The 27,578-nt window shown below is 52.5% G+C and overlaps 1 protein-coding gene across 1 annotated transcript; it reads right to left on the reverse strand.

The window, feature by feature from the left end:
• Positions 1–12,653: 12,653 nt before the first annotated feature.
• PLA2G4F (phospholipase A2 group IVF) lies at positions 12,654–27,456 on the reverse strand. The gene is made up of 20 exons (XM_032417891.1): positions 26,603–27,456; positions 25,522–25,594; positions 24,788–24,924; positions 24,565–24,693; positions 24,097–24,137; positions 23,792–23,834; positions 23,269–23,335; positions 21,201–21,370; positions 20,955–21,068; positions 20,687–20,724; positions 20,321–20,456; positions 18,538–18,674; positions 18,039–18,261; positions 16,820–16,934; positions 16,457–16,594; positions 16,251–16,358; positions 14,893–15,087; positions 14,462–14,628; positions 13,435–13,621; positions 12,654–13,140 (listed from the first exon to the last, which is right to left on the reverse strand). The coding sequence occupies exons 1-20, from the start codon at positions 26,711–26,713 to the stop codon at positions 12,887–12,889; spliced, it is 2,583 nt and encodes an 860-aa protein (XP_032273782.1). The 5' UTR covers positions 26,714–27,456; the 3' UTR covers positions 12,654–12,886.
• Positions 27,457–27,578: the final 122 nt, after the last annotated feature.

Consider the following 27,578-nt stretch of genomic DNA (forward strand, 5'->3'; position numbering starts at 1 on the left):
ATGAAGCCCCAGAAGAGTTTGTAATAGAGTTTGACAAGCTGTATCTAAAATTTATATAGAGTGTCCAAAAAACAATAACAGCCAAGAAAATTTTAAAGAGGAACACGAAAGAGAGTTGTCTTACTATAAATTAATTAAAGCAGCTAGGTCTTGGTGCAATAGACAATAGACAAATACTAACAGAATATGGAGCCCGGAAACAGCTCCACCCATATTGGACACTTGTTAGATGGGAAAAGTTAGATCAGAACAGAAAAGATGCACTAAATGGTGCTGAAAAAAACATAATTTAGGCCCTTTATTTTAAAAGCAAAGAGTTAGATTATTTATAGCAACAGGATAAGGAAAAGTTTCTTAAACAAGAAATGCAAACCATAAAGGAAAGCAATTATACACTCAATTACATTAAAACATAAAATTTCATTTTAATAAAAGACACTTTCCAAAGTTGAGAAAAGAAGCTACAGACTGGCTTTTTTTAGATCAAAAAAATATTAATATATACACAAGTCAGCCAGACAAAGACAAAGAACTGAATAGAAAAATGGGCAGAGTACATCAACAGGCATATCACAGAAGAACAAACCAGAATACCAAGAAACACACAAAATATGTTTAATCTCACTAGTATTCAGGGAAATGCAAATTAAATCCACAGAGAGATACTATTTCACACACATCACACTTGCAAAAATTCAAAAACCTTATAAGATTTTTAAATGGTGCAGTAAATTCAGCATTTTCCCTTTGGAAGTCATCCAAAAGTAACAGGATAAAATAATAACAGAAACACAAACTCCACCTTTGATGAGACTAAAAGACATTTATTTGAATCCCAACCTACAAAACGCCTGGAAAGACTGCCCAAAGCAATGATGATCCATCAGGAGGGAGCAGGTAGAAGGGCAGGGAGGTGGGCGGATGCTGAACTCAGAGCCAGGGGCAGACAGCACATACCGAGGTATAGAATATGCCCTGAATTGCAAAGCCAAAGTAAGGAGTGGGTGCATGGGCTTGGGGAAAGAACTTTGTTGGAATCAGTTTAGTTATAAGAAATGTAGGAGGTAGAGCTGATTGATAAGTCTTGGAAACAAGCTCTCTTGAACAAGAAGCTGAGTATTCCAAAAGCTGAGCAGACCAACAGCTGCCTCTCCTTTGGCTGAGTAATGGCATCCAAATATTGGGATGGCCAGAACACAGGCTGATTGACAACTGGATGGGCCACCCTACTCATCTGGTTGTTCAGTCCTTCTTCTGTAAGTGGTAGGCCCCGCCATTAGTGCACAGATGCTCACCCTTTGAGCCCACTCCCATAAGTCCATCCACTTCCCAATCCATCCTATCCATCTTCTCCCCTAGACCACCCCGTTCCCAATCTTCCTTCTCCCCAGACTTTGTGTCTTGTTCTGCCCTTCACAAAGGCACCCAGCTGAGGTGCCCTGGCATGGGGCTGGGTCAGAATTAAAGAAGGAGCACATTTTGTATTTTATCCACCCAAAAGATAGCAATTTGCTAGCACAGAAAGGGAATTGCTTTGTACTTTGTGTGTCCACAGGGAGTGTTTTATGCAATCCTTCACAAAGGTTCTGTGAGCCCATTTGATAGGGGACAGAATGAGAGGTTTTCATTATATCCTATAAAGTCTTTGTCATTTTAATAAAAAAAAAAAGCCAAATCCTGATTAACCAGAAATAGAAAGTGTAGCAGTCTGGGTCCAATCAAGAGTAGTTCAATATAATATAAAAATTGGCTAGCTGTGGTAAAAGAGTAACTCTAAGATATAAAGACCCTTTGCATGGTCCCCTAGCATTGTTGGAGAAACCAGGTTCAGCCCACCGGATGGCAGAGCAGTTTGCTGGTTTGGCCACCCAGAGTGAGTCTGGACTTGCTCGGCAAGCAGAGTGAGTCTGGACTGCTCGGCAAGCAGTATGGCTCCAGAGTTTAGAAGGGGGAGCAGGTGACCAGGCAATCCCTGACTCTTGCTGTCCCCACTCCCCAGACTGACCCTCAGGCCTGTGTTTTAAGTCCATCCTGCTCGGGCATGAGAATAGCTCCTGTGAATATTGTTTGGTTGACCAATATTCTACACAGGTAGCTCCTCTCAAATCAGTCGTGGACGTAAGGGAGGGTTTTAGCCAGGATGCAGGTCCGGGGCCCTAAGAGCAGCTGCAGAGGTGGCCCGGGCCTGGGAGAACTGGGAAACGCCAGCCCAGGGACGTGTGTGGCTGTGCTCAGTGTAGACTGGGTTAAACCTCCAACCCTTGGGTGGCCAGAGTATGGCCTTTAGGGTCTCTGGGGGCCTCCTTCTGCACCCACCCCCCAGGGCTCAGTGTATCAGGGAGGTCCCAAGGTCTGCAGCTGTACTGTGGTTATGCAGGAGACAAGCGGTCAAAATCTTTCCCCTCGGATGTCATATAGGAAAAGGGACAGTATAAGGAGAAGTGAAAATGTTTACTTAGTTTCCCTGGACACTAGCCTCAGTGGGGAGAGGAGAAGGTTAGGAACAGATCCCAGAAACCCCCCCACTCAGCTGGTAAGAGGAGGCTTCCAGGTTGGGCACAGGCTAGCCTTCCTGCCTGGAACTGGAAATACTTGGGGGCTGGTCCCCCCTGAGAATTCAAAGGGGCCATTGCTGTTTATCTCCCTTTTTTCTGGAATAATAAGAACAGTCGTCAGTTCTATTTATAATCATTCACTGACATCCATTTTCAACCTGCTTGCCCATCACCTGCTTCATTATACCCACTTGACAGCATCTAACCCTGGTGGAATCTGACTTTTGGACCACTTGCACCCACATGGCCAAATGTCCCACTTTAACTCCATGACCATGAGCCTCAAGGGGGTTCTTGTGCTGCCTACAGGCCTAGCCCATGTTCTAGCCCATTCTCTCTCCCACTCAAAACACTTGGTCGTATTTCCTCCTCCATCTGGTTAACCTCCCAAACCTCCTCCAAGCTCTCAGCCAATGACCTCGATCACCATTTCACTGAGAAACAGAAATAATTTAGAAAAGAACTTCCCCAAGCTCCCCCCACCAACCATCTGTAGCCATGCTGTGTCCCCAGCCTTCCCTTCTATAACTGGAGGTCAATCATCCATCTCCTAAGGCCAACCACCTACTTGTCCACTAGGTTCCATTCTCTCTCCCCTACTCAAGGACACTTGTCCAGAAAATTTCCATTCTCTCTCCCACATCATCAATTTTTCTTCTTCAGTTGGATCATACCCATCAGTGACTAAACATGCAGTAATCCTTCATTGTCAAAACAAAAATTCTCTTGCTCCCCCCATAGCTCATCCCTTTAGCTACTTCCCCATTTCTTTGTTCTTCTTTATAGCTTAGCTCCTCAAAAGATTTATCTGTATTGTCATCAATCTGTCTTGCTTGAATCGGTCAGGTTTCTCTCCCACCGCTCTGCTGAACTGCTTGTTCCGGCCCCCGGTGAACCCGTGATGCTGGTCCGATGATGGGTCCTCGGCCCTCACCCTATCGGGCCTCTCAGCTGTGCATGATGCTGTCAGTGATGCTCCCCCACTTCAAGTGCCTTCTTTTCCTGGCCTCCTGGACCCCACGCTGACCTGGTGTCTCTCCTGCCTTGCCAGCTGCTCCCCTTCAGTTACCACGGCTGTTTCTGGCCACCCTCCTGACATCTGCACGTTGGAGTCCCCATGACTCTGTTCTTAAATTTCTTTCCTTTTTTTTCCCTTTTTTCCTCTACGTTCACTCACTTAACAATCTCTTCCTTTTTTTTTTTTTTTTTTCCTTCAGAGAAATCTATTGAATGTAGTCTGACCCATATTCAGTGAGCACTTTGTACAAGCTTTCTGATTGCCCCGCTAGGAGACAGTGCCCTGGGTGGCTTCCGGATTTGGTCTTGTGTTTCTTTAAGTCCCTGCCATGGTGGTTTTCAAACTGGGTCATGAGGCTGAGCTCCCGATGATGCAGTGAACACTGATAGGGCATCAGGTGAACAGACGATCCAGACATTACGCAGCTCTTCTCCACCAAGTCCAGGCCTGAATCCCTCGCTCCTATAAAGCCAGGGGCATGGTGGCGAGGTCCCAGGGTAGTTATGTAGAGTGGCACCACCTTGACCAGGCAAGACGTGTCAGGGAGACAGAGTGAGGCTGATGTGATCACAAAAGGTCTATCTATGCACCTCTTCTTCAGAATCAAAGGCTCTCAGGGCACCAAAGTCTCTTGGCTTTGGTGATTTCCAAATTTCTATTTCCAGACCACAGAGAGCACATCTACCTGCTAATGGACCATGTTCTCTGGGAAACACAAGAATTTCAGGCTGTTGCAGGCTGTGGGGGCAAGCCCCTGGCCACACTGTCCCTCAAAGAAAGGGGATGTCTGGCCCTGGGACTCCAAACTGCCTCTCATCCTGGATTCCCCCAGGGTCAGCGTGACCTCACAAGCAAGCCTTCTCTGGGAGTTCCACTCAGAAACTGCTTGTCTAGACCCGGGTCAGACCTAGATTCCAGAGTCAGGGCTCCAGAAGCCAGGCATAGTCTGGGAATGGGACAAGGAGCCTCAGGATAGTGGCCCTGGTCACATGTAGGCCAGCGTATGGGACACCAGAAGACTTGAGAAGGCAGCCAGCCTGCAGTAGTTCTCGCTCAGAGGAAGGCACAGATCCAGAGAGGGGTCCACAAGGGCTTTACTGAGCATGAAAGTCTGTAGGTGCAGCTGGGAGCCCCGGCAGCCTGGTGGGGGCAGGGCAGGGAGCCTGTGTAAAGGCTCTGGCCTCAGCTCTTGATCCTATCAAGTAGTTCAAGAATGTTATGACTGAGGAAGGCCAGGTGGTGCCTTTGGTCTGTATTGCAATTCCTTCCATCTATGGCCCTCCTATCCAGCACGGTCGCTGACTGGGCACACTAGGGTAAGTGGACATGTCTGCAGGAAGCTGGAGGAGAATGGTTGAGAGGGCTCTGGACACCCAGGCCCTTCCAGCCACCTAGAGGGCTGAGGGGCTCCATGTCTCCATTCAGGAATGTCAGAGAACAGCAGCCAGCGGCTGAGAAGCCCGGCCCTCAGTCCTCGGCTCCTGGCTCACCCTGCCAGTCCCTCCTGCCCGGGTTCTGGCTCCCTTCCAAGCCCATCTCTTGACAAAGATCCCTGCGCCCTGGGTGGTGGCAGTGAATCTTCACAGCTCAGCAAGGCACGGATTTGTGAGCTCAGAGCTCCACCCTCTGGGTGGCTCCCATGCCAAGGGCTTTGTCCTCACCTCTTGGAGGCCAGCCAGCACTGCCAAGAACCTCTGGTACAACTAATAAAAGAAAGAGAAAGTACATACGTGTGTACACAGGGGCATACGAAGGTGGGACACCTTCTCCCAGGCCAGGAGGAGGGAGGGAAATGGGGCACATCCATGGGGTGAAGACAAGGAGCAAGTCCTGTGAAACATCCCAGAAGACCAGGTCCTTTCCCTGGCCCTGGGGAGGGTTGGGACCGGAAGTTTGGTCACTCTGCCCAGCTTAAGCAGCCACCCCCACCCCAGGAGTGTGGCAGCAACAAGCCCAGGTCTGAGCCAGGCTGCCTGTTTGTACCTGGCAGTGTGAGGGAGCAGCGAGGACCGCATCATTTAGGACGAGCCCAGACGCCACTCTCAGCAGCTCAGAGCACTCAGCACCCCGTGTAAGAGTAACGAGCATGTGCTGAGGACACGCAGGTCAGCCACAGTCGCAGCATGTCACACGCTGATTTGTCCCACCCTCACGGCGCCCAGCAAGCGGCCTCTGACAGCCCTAGGGAGGCCGGCCGGCGGCTCTCAGACCAAGAGGCTCCTTACCCTTTCATGTGTCAGATCCAACTGATCCCTCAGAAGAGGGGACATTAGTTCAGCTTGATGGTTCCTTTGGGATCCCCAAAATACACTGGGGATCAAAAAACCCTCAGATATTGTTAATAGAATAAAATTCTATGTAATAATAATAATGCCTAAAATTTCTTCATTATTTAGGATATACAAGTTAATTTAATCTAAATTGTTTCTTTAAAAGACAAGTTTGTAAAATTTACTGTGTAATTAAAAATCACTAAATTTATTTTTAGTGTTGGGAAGGGAAATTGGAAATTCTCCTTCACAATATTTTACTTACCACCAGCACCAAACCCATCAGATTAATGATGGAAAAGATAGAAATAGATGAACAAATTCAGAAGCCATGATTCAAAACAAGAAAGAATCAGAATCATAATTTTGATTTTGTTTAAGAATCAGAAACCCTGAGACAACCCTAAATAAGAGGGCAAGTCGGAGCCTTAGCAGTATGGGGCGCCCTCCTTGCCATGGCTGAACCATCCAGCCAAGGGCTACAGTGCAGCCTCAAGGCCCTCACACAACCACCCCTTCCACCCCTTCCACCCCTTCTACCCCTTCCACCCCTTCCACCTCCTCCCCTAGCCCCACACTGCCACCTGGAGGCCACCATTACCAATTGCATGGCCAATGACGAGCAGGAGCCATCACAGCCGAGAGCTTGTAGAGAGGAATGCTCTCATAGATGAGATTACAACCAAGAATTACCAAATACATAAAGCAGGCAAAGTCTATGAAAGAGGGGCAACAAAGAACTTACCCCAAGGAAATAGTTCACAGAACATTCAGGAAAATGTTAAAAAATTCCTATGATAACACCATCTGAGGTAAAGGAGCGAAGCACATCAATGCAGTGAAAACAGGTAGTTTTGAAGATCCTGTTAGAGAACTTAAATTGAAAAATGTGATCGTCAAAAGTTAAGCAAAAATCCCCGACAGATGGATAAGGAGCAGACTGGATACAGAAAAAGAATGTATTCGTGAACTGGGAAGCATGCAAGGAAAATTCCCCAAGAGCAAAGCACAAATGGAAGGACAGAATGTGTAAAAGGAAAGTTGAGGGATATAGAAACTCAATACAGAGACTGTGATATCCGTTTGAAGGGAATTTCAGAAAGAGAATGAAGAAGAGTAGTGTTTTGATAAAATTGGTAGACTATTTCTCAGAGCTTCAAAAAGATATGAGTCCAGAAATTGAAAGAGTTCACTGGTATTTTTTTTAAGGTCACACTTTAGAAAAATCTTAGGGAAATTTTTGCAACTTAAAGACAAAGAGGAAGCCCTAGAAGTTAAAGACAAATTACCTACAGTGGGATGAGAATTAGACCGACATCAGATTGTCCATCAGTGATATCGAATCAAGAAGGCATTAAAATCTGACTAAATGTAAGTTTAAGTCAAGAGTTTTATATTCATCCAGACTATTATTCATAAGTCAGGGCAAGAAAAGATAATTCCAGACATACAAGAACTCAGAAAGTTTACTACCCATAGACCCTCCTTTAAATACCTGTTCAGCTTTGAAATCAACAGAAATAAAAATAAACCCAAAAGGAAGAAAGGAGTTATAAGAAGCAATAATGAGCAAGTAAATCAGTAAAATATATTGTAAAGTTGAAATAAATATTTCTATTTTAAAGTTTCGTTTTTGTTTTAAGACTTATTTGTTTAGTTGAGAGAGAGAAGGGGAGAGAGAAAGTGCATGAGCAGGGGAAGGGGTAGAGGGAGAGAGGAAGCAGACTCCCCACTGAGTGCAGAGCCCAACTCAGGGCTCCATCACAAAGCTCAGATCATGACCTGAGCTGAAACCAAGAGCCGGACACTTAACCAACTGAGCCATCCAGGTACCCCATCTATTTTGAAGTTTTTAAAACACTGGAAATAAAATTCAGGCAAGAGCCCCAAGGTAGTTTGTGGAAGGTCTGGGTGGCTGGGAAGCCAGATGTAGGGCAGAAACTAGAAAATGTGTTAGCATGCACAGGTTCTTGTCTTATTTGGGGAGAGAAAATGGAGACTGACTGGCTTTTTAAAAATAAAAGTTTAAAAGCTTTATGAGAACCCCAAACTGGAAATAACCCAAATTTCCATCAGCCGGTGAATGGATAAGCAGTCTGTGGTATATCCACAAAATCCCAACTTAGCAATAAGAAGAAACAAACCACGGGTACACACAACAGCATGGATAAATCTCAAAAGCACTATGTTGAGTGGAAGAAACCAGACCCAAAAGAGTACACACTATATAATTCCATTTATGTAAAACTCAGGAAAGGACAAAGCTGGTCTATAATGACAATAAGCAGATCAGTGGGCACTGGGACCAAGGGTGGGAGACTGATTGGGATGGAACCCAAGAGAACATTTTGGGTGATTGAAATGTTCCATATCTTGATTGTGGTGATGGTTACATGTGTATGTAAACTTGCTAAGATTCATTGAACTGTGCACTTAATCTTTTTTTTAAAGATTTATTTATTTGAGAGAGAGAGCACACACACACAAGTGGGGGGGGACAGAGGGGGAGAGAAAGGGAAGAGGGAAAGAATCTTAAGCAGACTCCCGCTGATCATGGAGCCTGACACGGGGCTCGATCTCATGACCCTGAGATCATGACCCAAGCCGAAATCAAGAGTCAGTCACCCTACTGACTGAGCCACCCAGGTGCCCCAAACTGTACCCTTAATCTTAAACATTTACTGTATACTTAGAACGGGTGCATTATATTATTTATAAAATACACTTCAATAAAATTGACAAGGGAAACCATCAGCATTCTAGAAATAGAAAGTAGAACTTTCATACTAGCAGAGGGGGATAGTGGAAGAAAGAGAATTAAATCAGAAAGCAAGAAACAGGAGGCTTAGGTGGTACCTGCCTGAACCAGAGATCAAGGGGTACCTGGGCCTTATTGTAGAGCCCTCAGCCCAGGTCCAGAGGACTGAGTGGGGGTGGCTAGAACAGGGTATATGGCCTGCAGGAGACTGAGAAGACCCAGCTTAGACATCTGTACTGTTTAAACTCCCCAGGTGATTCCACTGTGTGGCTACATTACGGAGTAGAGCACTACTCTGAGCCGAAGGATAAAGAGGCACAGAAGTCTTGCAAACCACCAGCTAAGCAGCCAGAACCTGTCTCCAAAGCAATTGCCCCACTCCCTTCCGCCACCTACTCACCCCCTCCCCACCCGATTGCCCCTCTGCCTTACTCATATTTTCCTCCCTCTGTCTTTCTCTGACTTTTCCCCCAACCTTGCCTCCTTTTATCACTTACTTTTCCAAAGCTTGCCACCTAGCGTTAGCAACTAGACTTTTAGAAATTCTCATTAAATGGCCTTCTATTACATATATATTTCTTCAAAACCAAAATCTGACTAAAGTAAAAAAAAATTTTTTAAGATTTATTTACTTATTTTAGAGAGAGAGTGCGCGTGCGGGAGAGTGGAGGGGAGGGGCAGAGGGAGAGGGACAATCTCCAGCAGACTCCCCAATGAGTGCAGAGCCCAATGTAGGGCTTGATCCCACAACCCCAAGATCACGACCTAAGTCAAAACCAAGAGTCAGACGTTCAACCAACTGAGCCATCCAGGCGCCCCATAAAATAAAAGTTTAAAAATATATATGGGCTCCTACTTGCTTAATATTTCCTGTGCCTCACGTGGCCTAATAGAAAAAATTAATTCCCACCCCTGAACTCTGGTGACCAACCTCCCTGACCGGCAGGACAGCCCCAGTGTAGACCCCTCTCTCCTGCATGGGGAAGAGTCCTGGACTCCCTACCCTGTTCTGTGTTCCTGTGGATTTTCAACCACTATAGAGTGGGGACTGAGGGGGGAAATGGAGGCATGCAGAGTAATGCAGGTAATCCTCCTTTCCTCCTCTCCAAGAATGACTCCATCTGAAGTGAGGGAGCTTTCATGTAAACTCTGAGCAAAAGAATGGAGTAGCAGTGAGGCAATTAGCTACAGGGACTGAACTCTGGAGAGGGTGGGAAGGCACCTACGCCAACCTGCCCCCTGCCAACACCAGAGGCCCCCCTCCCGGTGCTGTGCCAGCCAATGAAAGAAGAAAACGCTTCTCTTTCTTCTGTCTCTCCTTTCCTTCCTTCTTCCTTCCTTTCTTCCTTTCCCTCCCTCCACCCCCACATCTGCCCTGCACCTCTTTCTTTTTTCTGCAGGAGACTCTTGTGAATGCCCAGAGATATATCTGAAGAAGCCAGGAGGCCTAGTATTTGAACCAGTGTCTGTTCTCACACGCCTTGAGCTAAGACTGTGGGCCCAGGGCTGCCATGTGGTACAAGCCCACTGGGCAAGTTCATATCGTCACTTCATATGAATGGCACCTCCTGGAATTGTGTAGTATACAACGTGTGCACCCATGCATGGCAGCCTTGGTGGCCACCCTTTTCTTCCTTTGCCTGATGAGGGGATCTGACAAGAAGGAATGACATCCCTGCTCCGGTGTTTCTGCCCAGCCTCAGAGTGAATCAAGCTGTGTTCCTGGGGCCAAATCTCTCCAACCTGGTCACCCTCGGGACCTTGAAACATGTTTCTGGCCATCTTGCGCCAGGGTTGGAAATGGGGCAGAAATGCAGTAGAAATAGCCTTAGATCCCTCCTCACCAAGGAGCAGGAGCCAAACTGGCCAGGTCATCCTTGACCCCCAACTCCTCCCTCTAGTTGGCTCCCAGATTCAATCCTGGTGATGGTTCCTCATTCCCTGGCTGAGCTCACCCCTGCACCTGCTGACCAGTTTCTTGGCTAGGGAGACCAGCCTCCCCTTTCTAGCTCTCCCACCCTTATCTCATTACATCTTCCCGAACATAATCTGAGCCAAGGTGGCATTTCTTACACTTCTGTGTGAATCAAGGTACCTCCCAACTCTGTACAAGCCCATGTGCCTGCTTTTCCTGCTGGCCTGGAGAGCAAACACCAGCCCCCGCACCCCGGGGTGGTGATCACAGAGTGAAACAGAGCTCTTGTTGTAGGCAGTTTTGCATATATGTGTGCATTTTTCTTGGGAGAGTGTCCATGGCTTTCATCAGCTTTTCAAAAAGGTCCACTTGGGTTAAGAACCACTGGAGGACAGCGGTGTACATCTTTACGTGGTTGGGGGTTAATGATCCGTCTCTTTAGAATGTAGGATCCCATTCATTTATTTGTCACATATTTTTGGAGCATCTACTATCTGCTAGGCAGGGCTCTAAACACTGAAGATACAGCAGCGAACGAAACAGACAGAAATCTCTACCCTCCGGAAGCCAGAGACAGACTGGGGCTATCTCAGGCATTAAAGACAGACTGACTGAAGATTCTAAGCAAAGATTCCTCCACGAAGATCTAAGAACTCTACAAAGTTCTAAATTATGAACTCTATGGGGGTCTTAATAAGTTACTGATGATGTCATCACAGCAGGGGTGATGACAGTGGCCATAGCGGGAGCTCAGGGGCCAGCCTGGGGCTACCCCAAAGGAAACCTTTCATTGCTGAGCCAAGACAGGGCTGGTGGTCTATGACAGGCAGCAATGGTGAGGAGGCAGGAGAGAACCAAACTGGCCCCCCTCCCCATGCCGCCCAAAGCACTGGGCCTTCTGAGGCCTGGCTCCTTCAGCCCTCCTGCTCATGTCCAGCTGGAGGCCTGGGGGTCCCAGGGCAGGCCAGGCTGGGGGCACAGGCTGGGATCTAATGACCTACCTCCCAGCTGGGAGCCAGAATGAGGGTTTTCTTCCCAGAGTCGGGACGGGTGAGGCTTCCTCTAATAGGTGTCCCTGACTGAAAGAGCAATTGTGACTTTGGTCCTAGAGAGGATGGAAGGGGAAGGCTGCAGCCCAAGAGAGCACTCTGAAGGAAAGGGCAGTAGAAGCAAGGGTTCAAGAGAGTATGGCATCCGGGCCACTGAAGGGCCCCAGGCAGCTCCGCGCTGGGCGGGATGGAGGTAGGGAGAAGAAGCCTGCAGATGCTTATGGCCTGAGGGCCCCCAGATCACACCTAGTCAGAGTGGATCTCCTCTCTACAGACTTAAAATCTGGCCATGCTAGAGAGGCTCCTGCTATTCAGAGGATCCCACGTGGGTCAGGAGAGATGAAAGACAGGGGGAGAGAGGGGCAGACTGCCCAGATCATAGCATGTGTCTGTGAAAGGGGCAGGAACCCAGGCCTCCGAGTTCCCAGCCAGGCGCCCTCTACCACTGCCCATCCCTGGCCAACAGACAGGTGCTCGCCCGCCCTACCCTCACTAGGAACACGCACACATTTGCAGGCACACACTTCCTGCTCCCCGATAAACAAACGCACCCTCTAGACACACCCATTGAGCTTCTGGGAATGCCGAGCCTATTTGCAGGAGGTGGCAGCACATGAGGAGAGCGCGTGGCCCGAGTTTAAAGAGCGAAGCATCAGTAATTAACAGGGAGACATGAGCACACCCATCAGTGGAAGCCCCGCCAGGATGGGGGGGTACCATCCCACAGCCTTCAGGAGGCTAAGCAGAGGATGGTGAGCAGTGAGGGGCACAGGGGAGGCCAGGGGCGAAGGAGAGTCAGCAGGCCGAAGGATGGAATTAGTAATCCAAACTGGCAGCCCGGGAGGCCCCCCTTTATTCATGATAGCACTGAGCACTGCATCCAGGAGCCTGGCCATTTGCAAAAGTGTAGATTAGATGGAGGAATCTTTGCTTTTGGCCTCAGCTTAAGGAGAGAAACCTGTGCCTCAGCTCTCACAGCTCCCAGTCTGGTGAGGGTCTGAAGACCTGGGCCCTCTAAGGTCCTTCTGGGTTTGGGGCAGGCCCTGGGGCTAGACTGTTGCCTGATCCCCTCTACACTCCAGTGTAATATGAGCACCGCTCACCTCTGCCCCCCATCCCCAAGAGCCCCAGAGAGACATACTGCCCCATCATATCCCAGAAACACCTATGAGAAGGGCCCAGCCCCAAAGCCCAGCTGCCATTCTGTAAGAGCTTTCTGGGGCCTGGAGGACTTAAGCAGGTCCCTGTAACATGGGAAGCAGGAGCCCCTCAGCGTCTACCACTCCTCCTCCCTCAAGCCCCGGTCTGGAGACCACGGTGGCTACTCTCCCTCACGGTCCTCCCCTCCAGCCTGGTCAGCTCCAGCCCTGTCCCCAGCCTGTTGCTGCTCCAGAGCCAGCCGTAGGGCGTGTCTCACGGTCTCCGCATTGTTCAGAACATTGTATCGACTCAGAGCCACCAGCCGCTCAAACTCCTCAGGCTCATAGGTGAAGTTCATCATGCCATAGGGAGTGTCTGACCCGTTGACGACGAAGTCCCCGAAGGCCTTCTCCTCAGCTGTTTGTCGCTCCACACCTGTGGGTGGGAAGTGGAAAGAAGGCCCAGCTGGGGGCATTCCGAGGCTAGGAGCTGCCAGGCCAGAAGGCCCCCCCTCCGCCCCACTGCCCTAGGATATCTGGCTGGACCCACATTTCCCCTCTCTCGACCATCAGGATGAGCTGGGCCAGTGTGAACACTGAGGCCCCGGAAGCAGAGGGCAGCAGTGACCAGCTCGGGCCCTCCGGGAGGCACGCTTCAGTACGCGGTCCCGGGAGTCCACTCTCGGCACAGCACCCCACCACCAGACCCCGGCCCAGGGCCTCCCCTCACCTGGGGCCAGGTGTGTGCGGAAGGTACGGTTGACAAGGGGGAAGTGCAGCACGATGGGTGAGCGGGCGTCCTCTGTCTTGGCGAACACGTAGCACTCGCGGGGCTCCTCCAAGTCCTCAGGGAGCACCTCAATCCTTGGGAAGGGGATGCCTCGGTCCAGGCAGTACTTCTCTGTCATCTGTAGGACCTGGGCGGGGAGGCCAGCTTCTGACCCTGCCTCCTACCACCTGCGCTCACACAGCCCTGCGCCCCGTGCCCCGCCACCCCCCCCCCCCCCGCTAGCTGAGTGACTACAGGCAGGTGACATCGCCTTTCTGAGCCTGTTTCTTTACTTACAAAATAAAAACGGGAAAAATTCTAGTGGGGTGGTTGTGTAGATTAACGACAATCACCAGCGTTCTCACATTCATTCCTCCCATAACCACCCCCTGCTTCCCTTCTCCTTCCTCCCTCTTAGGGGCTGATTTCAATGTCACCAGGTGGAGACAGCATGATTACAGAAGGTCAAATGGGAAGAGGCTTTATCCGTCATCTAATCCCAGGCTCTCCTTAGACCCAGGAGGATAAGGAGGAGGAGGAAGCCAGCAGCTCGACCAGAACCCTCATCCAGATGGTGGAACCTGTCTACTACCCCGCAGGGCTTGAGGGAGCTGCCACTGGAGATGCCCCAGGGGGAGCTGATGGTTCTGTTTTTACCCCAGAACCTAAGGGACAGCAGACCCAGACACAGGTGCAGACAGGAGCCAAGAAGGCTTTCAGAAACAGGCAGGGGCCAGAACAGGAGCCTTCTCTTCACCAGGATGGAAGACCCCTGAGGATTATCTTTGGCCTCTTCTCCCGACTCCCGCTCCATTCCATAGCCTCAGCAATCCCCCTCCTCCAGCTGGGGAGACCAGTGCCACTAAAAGTCTTCACGAGGTACCCGCCCGCACATTAGAATGCAGGTCCTGCATGAAGGGCAATCCCCAAATGCCCAGCCAGGCTGCCTCAACAGACAACCTCAATTCCTCCCCACCACACACCTTACCTCAAAAGGGGCCTCCAGGGAGTAGTCAAAGGACAAAATGAGGTCCACCGCTCTCTGGGGCAGCAGGTTCAGTGGGAATGGAGAGTTGATGGCAAAGCCCCCATCTACCAGGCACAGGCAGTCCCGCATGGGAGTGAGCTGGTTGGGGAAGGCATCAGGGTGCGTAGCTGCAACAGGGACAGATGCTTGCTCTTCTCTTTGCATTGGGAACGCCCCTCTCTGTAGAGATCTCTCCTCCCCTGCTTCTGATGGCAACAGAGTCTCCACCCCAGCCCCTGGTCCTGCCTCCTAGCAGACATCCCAGTCCTTCGCCCTCAGCGCCCCTGGGGCAGCAGGAGTCCACAACCCAGCCTCCAGGGGAAAAGGCAGCGCAGGCCCCAGTGAGCCAGAGGTGCAGGCAGCAGGGGATCCCCACCCAGAGCAGCACCCACCTTTCCAGGCCATGAACTCTTGGCCAGCTACGTAGTCTTTGTGTAGGCAGAGGCCCCTGGTGAAATTAAAGTTCTCCGCGGAGGTAAAGCGGGAGGTGAATATGTCCAGCACAGCCTGGGAGAAGGGGCCCTGGGGGGTGAAGAGCCTGGTCTGCAGACGTGTTGGGCCATGCAGCTGGAGCTTCTGGCTGTCATCTAGATTGGGGTGGGAGGGTGAAAAATAGAAGTGGGGCCCTCCTTTGTCCAGTGGCCCTTATGGCTCAGGGGAACCCCTTTATCTCCTCCCCACATTCACCCCTCCTTTCCCCCCAGCTCCCAAGCCTCAGACTGCTGCTTCCCAGAACCTCTTTTAAATGACCTTTTGTTTCAGGTTGCCTATATTTTGAAAGTTGCCTATGGCGTTGTATTTATTAAGTGCTCGTTTATTTCCCCCTTTTGGAAATAAAGTTGTATATACAAAATTTCATCCAGTAAACACCCACTGAGGAGTACTGCGTGCTGGGCACTGTGCCAGGCACAAGGGATGTGAAGGTGAATAGGGCCTGGCCCTGGGAGAGTCACATAAAGAGATCATAAATCATAACAATGCCTCGAGGTAAGGACAGTGATGGAGGGTTTGCACAGTGCTGCGGGACTTTGGTGGTAAGACCCTCTATCAGCCTGGAGGGATGGAGCAGAACAGAGAAGCCCCCTGACAAAATGATGTCTGAGCTGAATCTTAAGAAATGAGCAGATGTTATCCAGGGAAGAAAAGTGGAAAAGGTATTCTGTGCATCAGGGAGCTCACGGGCCACTTATTAAAGAGCAGCCCCGAGGGGTATGGACAGACAGCCACCAGATGCACAGTGGTCCTGGGCTGAGTTGACATACTTGAACCCGAGCAGACACTTCAAAGCTGTGGCCTTATCATAGAGCACTCACAACTCCCACTGGCTTTTTTTTTTTAATATATTTTTTTAAAGATTGTTTTTATTTATTCGACAGAGAGAGAGACAGCGAGAGAGGGAACACAAGCAGGGGGAGTGGGAGAGGGAGAAGCAGGCTTCCCACTGAGCAGAGAGCCCGATGCAGGGCTCGATCCCTGGACCTTGGGATCATGACCTGAGCAGAAGGCACACGCTTAACGACTGGGCACCCAGGCGCCCCTCCCACTGGCTGTTCTGACACGACCTCCCCCGGCCCCCCAGGCACACTGTCTCCACAGGCCTCTGGAGACCCTAAGCTAGAAGTCATTTCCTCAGGACTTCTCTGAACCCAGCGGGACAGCCAAGTCCTGCACCATCCCTTCCCTCGTCCTTCATGCCTCAGCCAGGGCCCTGAAGAGAGGGCTGTGGGGAGGTCAGGGTGTCTACCCTCACCTGTGATGTTTACTTTCCCTCTGTGCCCGTCCAAGAAGCTGAGGCCTGAGCCCGCAGTCTTCAGGAAGATCTCCTCCACGCTGGCTGCAAAGGCACTGCCCCACATACCTACGGGGAAAGGCAAGGCCCTGGGCCCTCACAACTGCCCCCATCTCAGGGCCCGGCCCCGCCCCTGCCGCATTCCCAGCCCTCCAGCCCAGACTCACCCTGCAGGTAGCAGATCCGGGGCTCAGGCCAGGGCTGCAGCAGATGCCCCATGAAGAACTCAGAGCCAAAGAGCTCAGCGGGGACGTAAGCCCCATACTTGGGGAAGCCGACCTCGTGGGGGGTGAACTCGCACCACTCTGGGGGCCCAGAGTGAAGGGAATGTTACCCAGGGCCTTTCGCCAGGACCCCAGGGTTTCCCCTCACACTCGAGTGCCTGAGCAGGAATCAGACTTGCCACGAGCAGGAGGCAGCAAGCCCACTGTGCGCCAAGGCTCCCGTCTGTTCGCTGCCAGCACTGGCCTCTCACACCCTCCTACCGACCACCGCCTCCACCTGCTTCCCGGGTCCCCACAGCCAGGCACCTGCGAAGTCTTCCCCGCTGATGTGGGTGCGGACATTGATGCTGGCGTAGATAGGGTAAGGGTTCTGGCCCTGGCTGACGGCCTCCTGCTGGTCAGACAGCCTGGCGGGGTTTTCCTGGCAGGCAGGAAGGGAGGCACTTGGCTTTTGGGGAGCTCCCTTTGCCCATCCCCAGGGCGTGAGGCCCGATACCCTTCAGGGGACAGCTTGCCCACCAGAGACGGGGGCTGCCAAGGCCGGTGCTCTAGAAATAGCTCTCTAAGGGCCAGGCTTTCGGCTGCAGCCCAGGTAAGGCCACAGTGAGTTTTGTGCAAGTCCAGGGGCATTGGGAACACTCTCCCCACTCCTTTCTTGTTCAAGAAAACATATTAGAGCCCAAGGGAGTCAGTGACCTTTTTTAAAGGAAAAACTGAAAAAAAAAAAAAAAAATCCAGTTTACGTTCTTCAAAAAATAAATCATTCAAAAATATGGATTCTTTTCTTAGACATGAGAAATCACTTGTGATTTACATCCACACCCTGGTGGGCCAGGCCCCCAGGCCTGAGACCCTCACTCAGCTCTGACTCCTCTCATCTCCCAGCTTGTGCAGGGCCTGCAGCCCTAGGAGCAGGGGGCAGCTTGGCCGGTGGGCAGGAGAGGCGTTTGGCCGAAGCTGCAGGTTGGAACCCTTGGAACACTTTCAAAATACACGAGTGTTAGCGCTCGAACCCAGACCAATCCCAATCAGTATCTCCAGAAGTGGGGCCCAGGCCTGGGTGTTTCTGAAAGGCAGTGCAGGTGATTCTTTTTTTTTTTTTTTTAAAGATTTTATTTATTTATTTGACAGAGACACAGCAAGAGAGGGAACACAAGCAGGGGAGTGGGAGAGGGAGAAGCAGGCCTCCCTCTGAGCAGGGAGCCCGATAAGGGGCTTGATCCCAAGACCTCGGGATCATGACCTGAGCCGAAGGCAGCCGCTTAACGACTGAGCCACCCAGGCTCCCTGGTGCAGGTGATTCTAATATGCAGACCGACCCGAGAACTGCAGACCCGCCTCTCCCTTCAGGGGTTAGGGGCCAGGAAAGAGGGAGCGAGGTCAGCCCACTCTTGTCCTCAGAGAGCTCAGACCTAAGGGATAGCTTTGCAAATATTCCATCTTAGCCTAGCCATGAAGGCAGAAGCACGTGCTGGTGAGTCAAGGGTGGAAAGGAGCCAGGTTTGTTTATGTGTTCTTCTCTTACCTCCTGGTAGAGGAAATACTCAATGAGGAGACCCCAGAGGTCGATGAGGGAAACACTGCGGCCCCTGCCTTCCAGGCTCCCCAGTTCCTGGGCGTAGTACTGTAGGCGCTCCAGGGACATGGCCCCCATCTTACTGCTGCAGACCCGAGCCTGGGCATGTTCAATGGGGCCCTGCAAGGCCACCTGGGACCAGGCTGGGTCTCGGTAGAGGGTGGAGATGCACCTAGGCATAGAGAGCATTGGGGCAGTGGCAACAGGAGCACAGCAAGGGGAGGGAGGGATGCGAGTGTCTGCGCGTGCCCCACCTCTCCATCCCTTGTACCCACTGCCCTGCCCCACCCACTCAAGGAGGGCTGGGAACGTGGTGCCTTTCTGCCCCTCTGAACCCCCTTGGAGGCAGGATCCCAGCACCCTCTCAGGGAATCCACCAGACCACTGGTCACACTCCTGCCCCTTCAGGGCTCTCCCTTACTCTGCCCCCTGCCCGCACCTCACGTACCAGGTAGACCCAGAGACCCCACTCAGGTAGGTCACGGTGTCCAGGAGGCCGAGTTCCTGCAGCCCTGCCAGGCTGCCATACAGGGAAGACATTGCTCGGGTCCCACCTCCCGAGCCCAGCACGGCCACCACAGGCACCTGAGCACAGCGATATCACAACAGCGCTGAGACACTGCCGTTAGGTACTACTGCTTACAGGTCAGACCCTGGTCTAAGAGCCTCGTACGTCTATCTCATTGAATCCTCACAGCAACCCATGGGATCCCCGCTTTACAGAGTAGGAAACTGAGGCACAGGAAGGTTGGATAATGTGCCCACCGTCTTACAGGTGGTAAGTGACGGGCTGTGAAACCAAAGCGGTATGACTTCGGAGATGGCTCTTAACCATCACACCGGGAAAGAGAGTAACTGGAAGGTAGACTGGATTTCACCCAAATCCATTAGAGCAGGGTTTCTCAGTCTTGGCACTAATGATCATTTGGGACTGGGCAATTCTTTGTCACGAGGGGCTGTCCTGTATGTTGTAGGATGTTTAGCAGCATTCCCGGCCTTTACCCACTAGATTCTAGTAGCATCCCTCTCCCCTGCCCTAGTGGTGGCCATAAAGCATGTCTCTAGACAGTGACAAGTGTCCAGTCGAGAACCACTGGGCTAAAGTGGCAAAGACCGCCAAGCAGCCTGGACCTGCCCCAGACATGAGAGGCACCCAGATGTCTCTTCAGGATCAGAGGTGCCTGGTGGGATCCGACTAGAAGCTTTTTGGCTGCTCAGCTTTTCCATGAGGCTTTGGCTCATTCTGCCCCCAGACTTTTGGTCCCCTTCCCTGCCCTCCTTTCTTCTGCCTTGAAAGAAATGCTCCCTAGCCAGCACTCAGCAAGGGCACTGTCCCTCCAGAGGGCTGGAGGACACAGAGCTCCCCGAAAGCCAGGTCTGTGCCTTCTCTGTCCTCGCCCTACAGAGTGGAGAGCTGGCACAGGGCAGGCAAGACCAAAGGAACAGTCTGGGCTTGCTCACCTTGTCAGTGCCGGGAACTGGCTCCAACTCCCGAGCACACTTGCAGCGAGGAGGAAGCCACCAACTTGTTCCTGATTTACCATAGCTCTCTCCCTTGGTACCGCCTTCCCGCCTGCCTCCCGGCCACAGGCTCCCATGGACCCTCCACTTCCAAACCCCTTTGTCCACGGTTATGGACCGAATTGTGCCCCGCCCCTGCAAATGCCTATGTCGAAGCCCCAGTGTGACTACATTTGTAGAAAGGGCCTATAAGGCCGTTATATAGGTTATGTAAGGTCACAACAGTGGGACTTTTATCTAATGGTACTGGAGTCCTTGTAAGAAGAGGAAGAGAGAAATTGCCCTTTACCCTCTGTACCTGCTCAGAGGAAGGGCTATGTGAGGACACAGCAAGAAGGTGGCTGTCTGCACATCAGGAAGAGAAGCCTCACCAGAAACCAACCCTGATGGCATCTTAATCTTGAACTTTCAGCCTCCAGGGGAGAAAATAAATGTTTGTTGTCTAAGCCGCCCAGTCTGTAGTGTTCTGTTATGGCAGCCCGAGGGGACTAATACACCTCGCTTGGCCAGGGCTGCTCGTCCCTCGTTACACACGGGGTCCTGATTCTCCTAATTTTGCCTACGGCTCAGGCTAACAAGCCTGCCCCTTCCTCCTCTGTTCCCTGCCCTTCCTCAAGGCTTCCTGTCGCCTCTTGGCCACACAGTCCTCTCAAGGGGAGAGGGTGGATGTGACCCTGGCGACCCTGGGGGCCACCTCCTCCATTTCATACCTGGCTACTGTCAGGAGCCTGGCTCAGTCCCAGCACCCGCTGCAGGGCCTTGGACACGATCTGCTTCCTCTTGTCCAGAAACTCCTGTTCCCCGTCACACAGGCCAAAGCCAAGGCGCAGGTCAAGGTCTCCAGAGCTGCCTCAGATGGGGGTGGGGGTGGGGTACTGGGCAACTGTTCACTGGTGGAGAGCCTCGGACCCAGCCCATTTTTCACAGTAGCAGACCCACATCCCGTGGAACCCCTTAGAAAGACCTCACCGGAACCAGACATGCCCTCCACCACCCAGGCTGAGTCGAGGCGGCAGAAGAACCCCTACCTTCCAGCCTAGCCCAAGAGCCTTCCTCCTGAAGTCAGCCTTCCTCACCTCATTTCTGCCTTCACACTCAGAACCACCTCCTGGTCCTGAAAGAGACCAGAGCCCCATCCCTGAGTGTCCTGAGTGGGATTCTCCCACCGGCAGCCCCTGTTGCTCTGGTGGCTCTGGCCCCGATGTGAGCATCATGGCTGAAGTCCAGGCTGGCCTGATCTTGACCCCCTCCCTCTCAGGCCCCTTGACCTTCCTCGCAGGCCCCTCCCCCAGCCCCCTTTTGGGAGCAGGCAGGGGTCCCTCAGGCACCCAGAGAGAGCCTTACCTCCCCCAGGTCCACGAAATGCCTTTCCTCCTGGCCTAAGGCCAAAGAAGAGAGCAGGATGCCCCCGTCACCCAGCTTGCTGGTCTGGGTCTCTAGCTCAGCACTTGGGTCACCCTGCAGAGAAGAAAACACCCTTCATGACCCTTCATGGTGAAGGAAAACGTGCCTCCATGGTGGCCCTGGGATGCCCCTCTCGGCTGGACTGATTCTCTCATCCATGCCTTCCCAGACTATGGGCTCACTCACCTGCAGGACTGTGAGCTTCTCCCCCAGCTCCACATCCAGCCTGGAGCTGATCACTGGATTCACGTGAAAGGTGAAGGTGGCTGGCAGGCCTCCCTCTTTGGGGGGTTGCAGGGGCAAGAACTGTGGCTTCTCGTAGGCCCCAGGCACTGTCAGCTGAATCTGCCTAGAACCTGGGAAAGAGGGCCCAGGTGAGGGCCTAGGTGAGGGGGTGAGAATGGGGGGGATGGGTGGCACATGATGGTAGCACCCTGAACAGCAACTCCCCTTTCTTTCCCCTTAGAAATGCCAACTCATCGCTCCGCTCACTCTCTGGCTCTGTGCCCCATAGCAAAGACATCATGAAGGACCTTGGGGTCCTTTAACCTGCCCTGGTCAGAACTGGGATCCTGGGGGGGAGTGGGAACCACACAGTGCCTAGGGAAGGGGGAAGGGCAGGGAGGGAGAGGGCTCCTTGCCCAGACTTTATGGGGCTGATGATTTTGAGATTATTATATTAAGTATATAAAATATAATTCTATAATAATTATAATGTTATAATTATCACACATTATTATATTAATTAGCAGTCTTCAACTGGTAGTTGCCCCATCTCTTGCCTCCGCTCAAGCTCTGGGCTCACCACTTTGGGGAAGGTTTGTAGCCAGGGAGAAAACAAATAGGCAGCAAGTTGTCCTGTCCTTTATTTCCAAAGTGTACGACCTTGCAAGAAGAGAAGGTGTGCAGAGGAGGTGAGAGGAAGAAGTGGGTGAGTAGAGACTTGGAGAAGCAGGGAGAGCCAGCCCAGGCTGGAAGGAGGCGAAGAGGGAGGCCTGTGGGCTCACCCTGTTCCAAACAGCTTTCTGGGGAGGAGGCAAAACCCCCAAGAGAAATGTGCATGACACTCAGACAGAGGGGACTCCAGACCTTAAACATGACTTGGGAGCAACAGACACCCAGAGAGTCCAGGATGACAGATGCTTCAGGAACAGAGGTCCACATGGAATCTCTCCCCCAACACACCCTCTTTGGCACTAAATGAGACCTGGAGACGTGACATGACCCCAGATGGGTAGGGATTAGAGAAAATAAGGAAACAGTGGTTTATGGCTGGAGATTGCTATGTGCTATTCCGAGGCAGAGACAATAGGATCTGTGGTGGAGAGAGCAGACAGGCCCCCAAGTGCCACAGACCTGGGTCTGGTCCTGGCTCTCCCACTTTCAGGCTGTGGGACCTCAAGTGAGTTTCTTGTTTGAGCCACGGTTTCGTAAGTTAAGAGGATAATAGTTGTACTTTACGGGGTTGTTATGAGAATTAAAGATAAAAGATGTGAAATGCTGAGCACAGTGCCTGGCTCACAGTGAGTGCCGGAACGTTCCGTGGACTCATCCTGTGGGCTCAGACTCTCAGCGTCAGAGGGGACCTTAGCTGTCCCACAGCTTCTGCTCTGCTCCAGCATCCGGAACCCCCATCCCCATCCTGAGTGGCTGCCCCCTACGGCACACTTCATCGGTGGCCCTAGTCCTTTGCTCCTGGAATTCCCATGCTTTGCCATGTGACTTCAGTTCCTCCCGCTGAGAGGCCAGCTAGATTGCTGGCCCTCCAACTTTAGGGTCAGCCTTGGGATGTGTCTTGGCTAGCAAAATGTCAGTTAGTGGCTGTGATGTGACCAAAGGCTTGAAAACCACCTGCTCATTTTGGCTCGCTCTTCAGACCACGACCGGCCCGCGGGCCACAGAGGTGGATGAGGGACCTATGGCACAAAGCCAGGTCCCTCCTGCCAAGCCCAGCCTAGATCAGCCAAGCATCAGCTGACCATCCGACACGTGAACTAAATAAATGCTCCCTGTTGTCTGCCCCTGACACTCAGGGTTGCTTTTGGGAGAGCAGTGGTCGGACTGATAAAACTCTATGCTTGAACACTTCCAGGGACAGGAAATGCACTACCTTCAGAGGCAATCCATTCCATCCTTGGTCCGCTTTGAGTGGTAAAACATTTAAGAACTGCCTGCCTTGGACCCACCTTCTAGAAATCAGCAGCCCCCAACCCCCAGGAGAGAAGGCAAGACCCAAGCCATGGGCCAGACTCACCATACTCTTGATGTGGGGCTGTGCCATCTTCCCTGAGGGTGCCCTGGATTCTCAGACAGGGGTGAGCCTGAGGAAAGCAGAGGCCGCTGGGAGCCAACAGTTCATGGGGCCCTCCCTGCACAGGGCCCAGACCAGGGCGGAAGGAGGGGTATCTGGGGTGGGGCCCATGTAACAACTTTGCCAGGACCTGTGCCTCGTGGGTAGGAGTCTTCTTTAGCAGCACCCCTCCCAGGACTCAGAAGAAGTGGCCCTGGTGGGAAAGGGGAAGGAGGAGAGGGTCTCTGATAGCCATGTCTTCAGCAGTCCCAGCAGCCAGGGGCCCCAGTGCACAGGGGAGGAAAGAGGGCTTCTGAGCTGGCCACTCTGACTTGAAGGAGCTTCTTGCCCTGACCCCTGGAGATGGCTCCCTAGCACATTTCCCCTCTCAGGAGGGTTCGAGTGTCCTTCAGAGGCAAGGGGGCATGGTAGGCTCAATCATGGACTCCCAGTCCTGGACAGCCCCAAGCTTGCCTTCCCTACTCACCACCAGGACCCCATTGGTGATGACTTCAGATGCGGGCACCTGGCTGCAAAAGATGATGGGCTCATGGGACATCTGGCTCCCTTCGAGAGAGCTGTTACTCTAATAATGTGACTAAAGCAGCTGGAAGAGCCTGGGGAGCATGGCCAGGTTTGGGTAGGAGTGGGCCTGTCGCCAACACTCAAATGGGTGTCTGGACCAGGATCTTCCCTCTCAGGCCAGGCCAGGGCAGAACCTGGTGACTGACAGCCGGAGCTGTCCATGACTCTTGGTGTAAATGAGAGGGCATGGGCACCACCTGGACTCACCTCTTCTCGAGAACAAATTCCACCTGCAGCTCCTGTAAGTCCTACATGAATGAAGCAAGGAAGGGTTCATTTTCAAAGAGCTCGGAAAGCATCAGAGACCGTCCCTGCCCCCTACCCTGCTCAGCTCCAGGGACTAGAAGAGGTGACGGTTGTCGTGGCTTCTCATGGGCACAGGAGGGGGAGCATCTTCATGAGGAGCTTCATGCATTCAAGACTGTCTGCCGGGCCCTGTTCCTGACACTGAGAGTTTGGTGGTGGCCAAGCCAGACAAAGTGCTCTGCCCTCAAGGAGCTCACATTTTGGCTCCACTCAGGGAAGAAATATTTGAGGGGAAACCTTTGTAGGGTCAGTGGTGTAGGACAGAGGAGGGTCTGTCTTGGAGGCCTGGCCTGTGCTGGCCTCAGTGCCCCGTGCCAGACTTCCTCTCCTTGAGTTCAGTCCATTGCTGGCACAGGTAGGGTGGCTCACCTGGTGGTTGAGTAGGAAGGTGTGTCTGTAGGGCTGGCCAGGCTTGAGGCTCCTCAGGTCAAACAGTAGCAGGGAGAGCTGGTCACTGTCCAAGATATCCTTATCATAGAGGGTGAGCTCCAGAACATTCTGGGAATGGCAGGTGAGAGATGGGAGCCTGAGGCAGGGCAGGAGGGCAGACAGCCCCCTCCCTCCACTGCCTGGGCCCTTTGCTGGCCCTCACTTTCACAGCACCGTGGATCTGGTAGTGGAAGGTCTCGTTCCACTTAGGGTCACTGCAGTTGGCCACCATCCTTGTCCGGGTGGGGCTGGAGGACGCAGTGGGCAGGCACAGCTGCACGTAGCAATCGGCTTTGGACACTGCAGGTGGGATGGGGGAGGGGTTTTCATCGTCTAGCTCTTATTGCTGGAAAGGTTCCCCGGAGAAGGCTGGGGCAGGAGGGGAAGGAGCCGAGGGGGGGACAAGGAGATGTGGGGAGAGCCAATGTCCTTAACTCCATCTGGACTGGTTACACCTCCCTTTCAACTGAATCCTGTAGTGGCCAGTTGAAAAGACCACATGGCCGCACAGACTGTTGAGTAATCCCCTGAAAGGACCTGATTCGGGCAATGACGTCCCCTTCCATGGTGACCATTGGTGTGGAAAGCGGCTGGAGAACAGATGTTGATTTCTGGCAACAGCGGGCCTCAGCTCAGTCAGGATGGCACTGCCCCACTTGCTAGACTCAAGGAGGAGTCCGAGGTCTGCACAGGCCCCCCCTCCAGCCCCTGCCTGCCTGCCCCGGAGCTCCCTCACTGGGGAGGACTCCCTCCACAGTCAGCACTACCCCTCTGCTCCACACCAAAATCACACACACACACACACACACACACACAACTTCAAGCCAGTTCCTGCTGAACTCTGGGGAGGCCCCAGGGAAAGGAAGGGGAGAAAGGGTGGAAATGGGGGTCACTCACGCAGATCTGTGCCCTGGATATTTTTGGCCCTCAGCACCTTCACCTGGAGGTCATAGTATGGGTGGGTTTCCTGCTGAAACAATAGAACTCTGTAACTCAGTTCTGGGAAGCTGGGTAGGGGGCCTGATCTCCCCCCCCGTGGTGGTGCCCAGCTCAGGCTTCCCTCGTCCCCTCACAGAGCAGCAGCCTGGCCCAGGGTCACTGAAGTCGCTGTGCCTGGGACCTGAAGGCCTTGGGGCACTGGGACACTGGGAGTTCAGCATGTCGGTGATGAGCCTGGACTTTGGAGTCAAGTCATGCTGGGTTCAAATCTAAGCTCCACCATGGACTAGCTGAATGGCCTTGGGCAAATTACTTGATTTCCCCATGCCTCATTTTCCTCATCTATAAACGGGGGTTTACAATCCCATAGGGTTGTGGTGATTTTTAAATGAGAAGTTTTATAAATGGCTGGTATTAGTGCTTCATATATGTAGCCATTGTTACTAATTACGGTTGTGATGCACCACAAATGGGCAGCTCCCCTCACCTCTGTGCTGCTGCTAAGAGCTTGGGAGCCTAAGTGAGAGCTGGAGGAATGCACCCAGGAGATTAAAGATCAGAAGAGAAAGCCGTGATCGACCCCACCCGCCAGCTCACTGACGAAGGCCACACCCCCAGGAGGCGGCAGGTGAAGGGAAACCAGGTGTCACCCAGCTTGTTCTGGTCCGATGAGTCCCTAAGGAGACAACATCTTGGGCCCAAGAGAGGTAACAACAGACTGCACTCTCCTGGGAGTGAGGCCATCCCCTCAAAAGCCCAGCAAGCACCTTCCTCCTTACCCCCTGGGGCACTCTACAGCCAAGCTGGGGCATTCTGGGCAAAGCCAACAGCTGCAAGTATCATGGGGGCAGGGAGGGGGATTATTTCCAAAAGCCAAGGTCTTGGCCAACCTCTTTAATTTAAGCTCCACCAGGTTGACTAGAGCAAATTGGTCCCAGCCCAGATCAGAACCCAATCCCGGGCTGGCCTGTCTTCACAGGGCCCGGTGCTCCCAAGGCTCCTGCAGTCCACACTTCCCAGGGAAGACCAGGTACTTTACCCGCCATTGCCTCCACTGAGGTCCCCTCTTCTCTCTCTTATGCAGCAGCACTGCCCCCAGGAGGGGCAGCCCCTTGCCTGCCAGCCACCTTGGCCAGAGCACCCAGTGCATGGCCAGGCAGCAGGGTTCTCGGCTGGAAGCCTGCTTTCCAGAGCCACCCTGCTCTCCTCTGGCTCCACTCACTGCTAGCTCAGGTCTGACGGGAAATGTTGAGGGTGGAGCTGGCCACTCTCCTGAGGACTCAGGGTTGGGTGGCCTGCTGGGGCTGGAGGTGGGGTTTGATGTGCTCCAGGAAGTGACTGGAGTCCAATTCCCTTATGCAGGAGATGCTTCAGTCCCTCTCCAAGAGGATGAGGAACTGGTATTCTGGTTCCCAAAACCCGGCCCCTGGTTATCATCGGGCTGCTTATGGAAAAATAGATACTGGAGCCTCACCGCCTAGATGATTTGATTTCGTGGGTGTGGGTAGAACCCAGGTGTTCCTATTTCCAACAAGCCTTCTAGAAAATGCTGACACAGCAGGTGCTGGGGATGGAAGGCAGGAAGTGCTGCATCAGGGCCTCGTCTCCTCCAGCTAGAAAAAAGTCCTAAAACCGTCTGCCCTTCAAGTCCCACCTTGCCCACAGCTCTTAAGCAGAAACATGGAAATCTCTGGACCCAAATGTGTTTCCCATCTCTTGTGACATCCCTCATTTATTCATCAAACACTGACAGTCTGCTGTGTACCAGACTTACACTAGGCCTTGCAACCAAAGGTGAGGAGGATCCATCCGTATCCTGAGGAAATTCACGGCATCCTGATGCTGTGTGGCTTTTGCCCGAGGCCCTCTTCCTGGATCGGTGGATATACCTGGATGGTCCAGGTAAACAGGCAGGGATAGCGTCAGGTGGTATCAGTACGGACAGCTAAAAAGCAGGCCTGCCTATCCTTAAGCTACTGGAGATAAGGCTTTAAAGAGTCCTCTTTTGATCATCG

The sequence above is a fragment of the Phoca vitulina genome, unplaced genomic scaffold (genome assembly GCF_004348235.1).
Source record: "Phoca vitulina isolate PV1807 unplaced genomic scaffold, GSC_HSeal_1.0 scaffold20, whole genome shotgun sequence".
In the NCBI taxonomy this organism is placed as follows: Eukaryota; Metazoa; Chordata; class Mammalia; order Carnivora; family Phocidae; genus Phoca; species Phoca vitulina.